The 9508-nt window shown below is 38.3% G+C and overlaps 1 protein-coding gene across 4 annotated transcripts in view; it reads right to left on the bottom strand.

Annotated features, from left to right (window-relative positions):
• The window catches only part of SCAF11 (SR-related CTD associated factor 11), a 50083-nt gene that overhangs the window by 33392 nt on the left and 7183 nt on the right, over positions 1–9508 (bottom strand). For all 4 annotated transcript variants that reach the window (XM_035901785.1, XM_035901783.1, XM_035901786.1 and 1 more), the window contains 2 exons: positions 1148–1226; positions 146–300 (listed from right to left, as the gene is read on the bottom strand). In XM_035901785.1, the coding sequence (XP_035757678.1) occupies positions 146–300; positions 1148–1208 (216 nt within the window). In that variant the 5' untranslated portion in view covers positions 1209–1226. The remainder of the gene's footprint in view (positions 1–145; positions 301–1147; positions 1227–9508) is intronic.

The following is a 9508-nucleotide window of genomic DNA, read 5'->3' as shown; positions in this document are numbered from 1 at the left end:
AGTACTTCATTTATAAACTTGCCATTGAAACACTTCTGTGCAAAGTCAGAATTCATAACATATTTTCTTAAAAAAAATCTGTAGGTATTAAATTCAGAGTAGATTTTACTGAAAAATAAACACACACCTTGGTTCTCAGTCTTACCTCTGCCCATTTAAGAATACAAGTCATGCAGAAGGTATGACTGCAGTTGTCAGGAAAACCAATCTCTTGTTCTAGAAGGCAGTTCAGACAGATGGGGCATGTGTCACCGTCACATGATAGATTAGAACAGGAGCAGCTTTCTTCATTTTCTTCACCTAGCATTAACAACATTGACACTTAGAATTTTTAACAATTTTTGAAACAAAGTCCCTCTAGATTTGAATAAAAAGGCAGTAAGATACAGTTTGCTGTAGTTAAAAGCAAATTAAGTTTTCAGGTCTAATGCAGCCAAGACACTGGCCAGAGGTGTAGTTAAAAGAACAGATTCCAGGTGAAAAATACTATGCAACATATTTCATAGACTACTGTACCAATATTTGCCATTAAAACAAAGGAAAGTTAGCTCTAGTGCTAGTTAACTAAAGGCAAGCATCACATTGTTTCCTATTGGCCATGTAGTCATTTAGACATTGTTCTCCTGAGTTCTTTCTCCTCAGATGTTTACACATTCTCTCCATGAAATCAATTAGACCAGCATATTCTATATTCATTGTCTTATATCCACATGGTCTACCTTCATTTTAGTTTTCCAGTCTCAGAACTATTTTAATCTGAACAGCCTCAAATATTTACCTCATCTTGTACATTAGATAAAAAAATGCTCCCAATTTTGTTCAAGTTAGAAATTGTTTTCAGAATATAAAAATGCAAAAACTTTTATTGAAGGAATTTACTCTAAATTAATTATTTTTACTGAATAACAATTGCTATTTCCATTTTTGTTCTGCTACTAGAAGTCAACAAGTAAAAAATAGAAGAGACAGGAAAGGATTTGGGGACACCACAGGCCAAAGAAAAATATTATGCTCAGATAGTGGTTATGTTTACACAATTTCTTTCAAAACAAGCAGCATACTAATTGAGAGAGCAAATGTAAAATCTGACCTTCACAGCTTGAACCCAAGTAATATACTTGAATATTTTCACACACACAGACTTTACCTTCCATGCCTTCATGCTTCTGACCCTCAGTATCTTGAATACATTGCTTTCTGTTCTTCATCTTCTTACAAAATGTAGTCTGGAAAACATGAAACAGTTTACACAGTTCATTTGGATTGCAACTTGAAAATAAAAATGACCACTATGGATTTAATGAGTGCTCTCCAGTGCTCTCCATTTCATTTTACCTTTGTAAAGTAGAAACAAAATGACATTAAGAGTTAGATACAGATCATTTGCAATCTGTTTGCAACTTAGGAGCATCATTGATGCTGTCTAGCAACTGGTACTTCCAACTTGAAAATTGTTTTTGTTCAACAAATGCAAAGTTTTTGCAGTGTTAAGACCACCAATGGTGACTTTTAAAAAAGTTAAATGTATTGCAAAATTTCTATGCAAACTATCCCACGTAACACTGCAGTAACTAACAACTGCAAATTGCCCTTCACAAATCGTTGAAGCAACAAAATTCAACACACAGCACCAGAAGAGTTAGTTGCTTTCCACACTTAGCATCACTGTAGTAGTGGCAAGCAAGAAAAGCAAAAGCAGCTTACATTTGCTTGCTTCTTGCTTTTGTCATAAAGTTACAACTACTGGCACTCAGAAAAAAATGCAGGGGAAGTTGTATCATCAAACAAGGGACAGGTCACAAGCACTGGTGCAGTAGAAAATCATGAATGGGGAGAATGAACCTTTTAACTGTTCTCCAAAGAAGCGGTATGAAGTAAGAATAATGTGAATAGAGAATATCCTTCTGATCCACATCATACAGGTTGAAAGAATTTGATCTTGCATAAAAACCAGCACGGGTATGTTCCTGGGAGGCTCACCTACTGCATGCAGAATGAAACATGCATACAAAAAAAAAAAAAAAAAAAAAAAAAAGTATCTACACCAAGGACTGAGTGTCCTGCATTTCAAACTCCTGTAGCCAGAGCAAAGATGGTATAAGCACCTAAGGCTCCAACCCAACAGCCACAGCCCTAGAGGGACCAGCAGTTTTCTTCGGAACGATATAAAGCTTTAAAAATTATTATTTAAAAGGACAAATTAAAACGTCACAAAAGATTGGCAATTTCTGATTTCTTCAAGATTTGCAGCTTAATCATTCAAACCTGGAGCAAACGAACTGAGGTTTCAAACCCCTTATACTTTAACACCTTTGCTAGAAAAAGCAGCAGGACAGAGCTGAGAACGCCACCAATCACACTCCTCAACTTCCTCCTATTTTACTTACAAACTACACTGCTTTCCCTTTACCACCTGGATATCCAGGAGGGGGAAAGAGACAAGAGTTTGCCTCCCAAAACTTTTCTTCTGATTGAGTCATTATTGCTTGATCTTGGCAGCAGGAAGTGTTTTAATGATCATTTATTTTTACTGAGAAAAGAAATGCTCCCACAGGTACCCATCACATAACATAGTTCTTGCTTTCTTAGGCAATCCAAGAAAGCAGGACTCTTGATCTGCGAGTCCTGAACACACAGAGTTCATTAAAGAAATGGTTGAAACTGTGAAACTAATTAGAAATCTGTAATTAGAATGCTAAATGGCTTCAATCTTCCAATTAGAAACTACTTTTTAATCGCCCGAAAGGAACATGTGAATCAAGTCAACTGAGGGTGGGGGAAAAGGAAACAAAAACCTAGCTAGAAGGGAATTTTCCCCCCTACGCTGCTACCCTATTTTGATACAAAACAAACAAAAAAAAAGACTGAAAAGGGTATCATTAGGATAAATGCCATCAACTGTAGAGCACTTACTAACACTAATATTAATACAGACTGTGCTGCAGTGAATGCTCCGAGTTGTATACAAGTTCTGTTGATAGGACGACCACCACCTATTGCCCTTTGCAGGCTAGGCAAGATGAAACCCAACAAAAGCCAAACTGCTACTTTAAAAATGTATTGCCTTAAACAAAGAAAATCTGCATCAAATTAGAACAGGTAGGACCACCAAAGCCACATTTAACTTAGAAACACGAGATCGAGGGCTGGTGTTTCCACTCTGATTTGCAAGAGGACTTTTAAGTGGCTTTGGTCCCAAAAACTTTAAATCGTGGTGGTGAGTGGTATACAGCTTTTATATATAAAACATAAGAACATTCCTACTGTTCTACGTCTTAACAAATCTGTAAACTGTGCTCAAGCCTCTCTCAACACTTAAAGTCCCAAGACACATCACAGCTGAGACCATTTAAAGACAAGATCAAGAACTCTGCACCCTCCATCCAACCGCAGAAAGTTTTAAATAGACACAATCTCGATACCAAATTGTAACTTAAGCAGTAGCCATAGAGCTCATGATTACAACAGGTCTTGAGTTCACTAAGGCAGACCGCAGAAATAGAACCCACAGACGCTCTTTAGATTTGATTTTCCCCAGAAAAAGTAACCTTTTCTCCATTATACTCTTTCTAGACACAAAGACAATCCCAGAAATTCTTGCACAGTTACAATAATTAGAAAAACAGAAATCCTAAAATTTTGTCAGGATATCAGCAATTCCAAGATGTGCAGCAACTGAAAACATTTATGCAGTGTTACATCATTCTTCTCACAAACCTATTATTCAAACGGATACCAAGCGCCGCTAATGCATTTCACAGATCACTTTGCACAGCACACCTTTTTGCCACTTTGACACTGCATTTTGCACCAGAGAGCAGAGGAATTTAATACTACTGAAATAAAAATATTTATAAAGTAAAAGACATCATCAAAATGTACATACTACTTAACAAATTAACTTTGGAAAGACTGTTTTCTCCACTAATTTAAGAGAGGCATCACAGGCATTGGAATAGCAGAAGAGATAACACTAAAGACTGCCATTAAATTTGTAAATTTAAAAACAGAGATAGAAAAAGAGAATGTAGTGGCTTAGGAGGAGCAGACAGCACAGAACTCTTATTTGTCCTGAAATGCGACACATTTCTTTAGATTCTTTTAAACTTCAAGAAGATTTGGAAGTATTTTTCCGATTTTGTCATTCCAGCTGCATGCCATACAAGAAATGTATAGTCTTGTCTGGGCAGAAGACAGGGAAAGACAAGAAATTTTTTTGTCATTCTCCCAGTTACCAAATTGTATAAGTTTACATTAAGATCATATTATGTCCATATCCATAGCTAATCCTGTCCAATCAGGCTAATATGTATTTGAAGAATGCTGATACCCAAAGAGTACTTCTACCAGTACTGACTCATTCCACTGACTCATGACTAACACATTTTAGTTACGATCATTCAGTTGTCGATGTGAAATATTAGAAAATACCCCAAGACACACACATGCAAGGCCCTTAACAAGACAGCAACAAGCAGTATACTACGTTAGTGCTGACAAAACCAAAATCAACCCCGCCGCCAACTCTATAGATAAAATACTTTCTAAGAACGCCTAATGGCAGCATAGCATTACAGCCAAGATGGTACTTTTTCCGGTGCTTTTAAGTTTTCAGTGGAATGACTTCATAAGAGAAATACCTTATTTAATTTCATATTTGAGAAAAAGGCAAGAATACTCCAGTATATCAATCTGAAAACAGTGAACAAGGACATTATCACAAGTACACACCACCACACACCACCCCATTATTTTTACGGGAGTTAAACATTTAAGTTTCCAGATTATTCTTCAAAGGCAATTCCTGTTCTTGCCTTCATGGAAGGCAGATGCCAAAGACACCTGCCAACAAAAGCGCTTAAACAGAGTTAATTGTAGAACATGGGAATAGATTCATCACTGTCTGTCTGAGGAACATAGCTTCATGATGTACTTAAAAAACTCCATAAAGCAGACCGACAGGTGCCATTTACACGCTAAACAATTTTCTATCTCACAAAAATATAAGTATGACCTACCTTTTATATTAACACAAACTACTTGATACAATTCATAACCTAAAAATACTGATGTATTTCAACACTAATTCATTCTGCATGCAGAAAGACAGACTGAGTCTGTTCAAAGTCATGCAACTAAATTTCTTACTGAACTAAAATCCACTACATTAAAATCTTTAAATAGGCATGGAAAAACAATGAAAATTTATAGTAGCTAATTGTAAGTGACACATAAAGTTAGCATGTGCCTCCTTTTTGACTAACTACAAGACAGTCTTTACAAGCGTACTTTTTGCCCCGTAAATAAAATGCAACCACTAACTACACTCTTCCTCCAATACAGTAATGGTCTAGAGACCTATCTACACAGAAGTACACTTGTTCAAATTAGAAAGGGGTGTGGAAATCAAGCACACAGGCAAGATCTCCAGTAAGCAGTGCAAAATTATGTCCAAGAGTGGCTTATTCTTGTTCCCTTAACGGACTTAACTTAGGACACATTTGTAATCAACCTTTCAACTTCTTAGATACACGTTGCATCAATACTCACAGCAGCGACTTACTTTCTTCTGTTTCTATTAAAAAGTACTTTCTCTTCTTTTAAAAAGGATTTGTGGCACTCTTAATTGTGTTTTGATTTCTTTACTAACTCAAGAAACGGTTTCAAATGTGACACAACAGCCAAAGTTTATTTGCTTAATAAAACACCAACACCACCCTTTATGCCCATCAACATTTGGGCAGCAATAAGGACTATTTTGCCCTTTGCATTTTGATGTTTTTTAAGAAAGCTTGGAAAGAGGCTTAAGATTCTCCCTCAGCAAGCATGTTTTTAAGGAAAACAATCTCAATAATTAGCCACGTTTAGAAAAACAGAGGGGTTTTTTTTAGTAATTAATAGCAGAACACAGTGTCCTCTGGAGTTCCCCATATGGGCTCACCATAACCTCTGGACCATTACTGGACAAGTGTCCAGCTGCTGATGAAAATTTTGAAAACTTTTGCCAGAAGTCTTGTACTATCTTGGAGACAGGCTGAGGGAACACTTAGTATTTCCAATGGCAGCTGAAAAGCTTTTTACCCACTTGTATGGTTAAGTCTAACGCAACACATACTCCCAGAAAAGAAAAAAACCCAAAAGACACTATTGGGTATTTGCAAAAGTACATCAAGAACCTTCACAGTTCTTTTTATCTGGAACAACTTTTAATTTGTCTGAAGAGCCTGGAAGGTAGACTTGTTTCAAGTGATAATTCAGTAATATTGCTTGCCCTCCAATAAATGAGGGCGAAACCGAGGATCTGGAAGCACTTATCCTGCATTTGCTCCTTTGTGCAGTAAAAGTTCACGGCCCAGAACATCAGTGAGAATAGAACCAACAGGCACACTCAAAAGAGGGCTTTTGAAGAGGATCTGTTTGTATGCTCAAATTGCACCTTGTCTGCATTCCCAAATGGAATGCCATAGACCCAACAAAAATGAAGAGAAAGAAAGAAACCAGTGCTATGGTTTGGGGAATAGAAAGAGAAACCTTTTTCTATAGGTGGTTTAAGCCTACTCATGTAGATCCAGTGTCTTGAAAGAATCAGTGCTATTCAGGCAAGGAGACACTGCTGATTTAAAGACTCTTTCCAATCCCTCTAAGGATGCAATTACCCAAGAGGGCTAATCTAATCTAACAGCTTGCTGCCACCAAAAGAAGCAGCTCTGTTTCTCACCACTAGTGATGGTGAGCAGACTCAGCTGAGAGCGACCAACACGTGTGCCAAGGAAATCACAAGTAACAGAACAGGGAAGACATAAAACAGGATTGCCCCTCTTGGCAGTGGCAAGGTGCTATAATAACTAAGACTTTCTTGTCAAACTGCCCCCCTTCAAGTACTTAGCAATACCTAGATTACCTGCCAAGCCCGTGAAAACGCAAGGTAAAGTCACAGGAGAAAACTGTCAAAGCCAAATGGCTGGAATTATACCATCCGAAACAGTACTCTGCCTTCTGCCAACTCTCCCCTTCTCTACATAGAAGAAAAAAAAAAGCCCCAGAACAACACAGTGGGTATCCTCCTCAGGATGTCTTCTTCCACAGTCTCACAGCATGACACTGACAAGCACGCTTACATTGCAGATGCTGTGCTGGGGCTCCAGCTATGGCCCTGCCAGATTCAGCGCTTTCATTTCTGTGGCTACCTCGACAATAACAGACTGAATGGCAGCTGCGGACACTCAACGCTGGTGTCCAGTCAGCATTTGCAGAAGTATACAGGACATCACTGTAACTGCCTCTTAAGAGAGGAAAGCATGCAGAACTCAAGAGAAACGTGCAATTACAGCTTGAAGAACTGCTGCCAGTGGCTCAGCTGCAGTGATTATCATCTAGTAACCTGTCTGACCACCTGAAGAGCCAAGAGTCTCAAGGAAGATTTAGAGCCTTACAGTGGACACACACACACACCAGGTAATCTCCTTCCTGTATAAAGTATATAATTATAAACTGGCTTAAAACCTGCCATACAGACTTTTGCATGGTAAGTCAAGGGAGCAGGCAGTGTTCCTCACTGAAGTTTAACAAAAGAGCACCTGCAGGACATAGGCAAAACATCAGGGCAGTAAGAAAGATGTAATTTTCTAAGACCTCACATATTTGAGAATATTCTGTAAACTGTGGGACACACACCATGTCTTTCACAGAATGTTATGTGATGAAGTGCTGCTACAAATCAGACTGAACTCTAGTGGCTAGCATTTAAAACACTTTACTTACTGGACAGTAAAAGAAGATAGCCAAACTATGTCAGCAGTACCATTTCACGTCATGCTGATTCACAAGTTTCTTTAGCACTCTACAATTACAAACAGTAGCTGAAGAATACTTTATTCATCCTATGTTATTCATATGTCTAAGGGTGAATAACCATGTTCTAGCTCTACTTAGGAAAGTCACTATCAAAAAGCTTCAGTACAACACAGAACTAAACCAGACAGACTACCAACTTGGAAAAAAGGGCAACATACTTGTATCACAAAACTTGTACTTTGCTGTTAATACTTTAACATCAGCATGGCACTGATTTAATGCTCTTACTTAAGAGTTATCAAAGACAAAAGAAACCCCAAACCCAAAAGATTTACACCTATGAAAGACTGAAGATAGTAACAAAGTATCACCAACAGGTATCTATTAAGGAACTTCCCATCTCTCTCTCTACTGGGAAACTCGTGCATGGGACAAGCATCCCTTCACTTCAGAATCCCAGTCATGCAGCTGGTCACCTGATCTACCAGCCTTCATGTTCTTTTCCTTCCCAAAGTAACCAGTTCTCATTGTTTTTTACCTAGTAATAAAGAAAAATAAGGATGCAGGTTACAGAAGAACCATTAGCACTGGAAAACAAGCAGTAACAAAATGACAAACTCAAGCATCTTGTGCTAAAATTCAACTGATAAAGCCATCAGTCTTCAGTGAAATTCCAAATCCCATCCCAAGAAACCATCCAAAAGAGTGAGCCATTTTATCAGTCTTAAGTAGTAGATAACTTAAGACAACACAAGGCACCAAGGTTTGCAAAACTGTTGTATCACACACCCTGCCAAAGATGACACACATGCAAGGGGCGATTTGCTCATCAGACTCATGAGCATCCACATAACTACTGGGACGATCCACATAAAGACTGATACTTCCACAAGCCAGAAAAGCTATGATGTTTGACCAAAACAGTTAAAGCACCAAAGGGATATTATTTCTCTTTGTCAAAAATACACTGAAGAAAGTTTCCCTGTATACATTAGTTTTCACCATGGCTGAGCCCCATTTTCAGAGGGAGCTCATGAAGAGGTGAAGGAAAGCTGATTACAAGCTTGCACAGCAGTTAGCAGCTTTCAGACATGACAAACTTGAGTTTGGTACTGAACTACAGTTACCTTACTGGCACTGATGGGTAATTATCTACAGAAGGCAAATTTCATTTCTCATCTTTCTGCACTGTCAACCATAAAACACTTTGCTCCACTAGGGTAGGTGGCAGAAGTTTAGGATGTCTCCTGAAATCATATTAAAGGCTCATACCTAGTACGCAGCAACAAGAAACCATACTTCAGCAGATTCCCTCCAGAAGTCTATCTAAATCAATAATCCCTCCAGGATTTTCAGTAGCTGCCAGCAGCTGTGAGGTTAACTCATCAGACCACATTAAATTACACACCAAAGTATAGTGAAATGACAGCTCCACACTATCAGTACGTTCAGGGTGACCACTGACAACCAAGATGGTCCAGTGCTTAGGCAAATTCAGTTTGCAGACCAAGAACTAGATGAAGCTAAACTTGCTACTCAGCAAGGAGAGAAAAAAAAAAAGGCACTTTGGGGAGTTAGTTGTCACAGTGCAGTCTCATTTGATTCAAAGTATATATTCACAGCTGATCAATCTAACCTGTAATTTAAAGCTATGCTTGTGCCCCTACTGGCTCTTTAGTGACATTTCTCAAGTCTGTGAGAAAACCCCTTTCCA

The sequence above is a fragment of the Egretta garzetta genome, unplaced genomic scaffold (assembly GCF_000687185.1).
Source record: "Egretta garzetta isolate BGI_Z169 unplaced genomic scaffold, ASM68718v1 scaffold349, whole genome shotgun sequence".
Lineage (NCBI taxonomy): Eukaryota > Metazoa > Chordata > Aves > Pelecaniformes > Ardeidae > Egretta > Egretta garzetta.
This window is presented reverse-complemented; position numbering and strand designations above follow the sequence as displayed.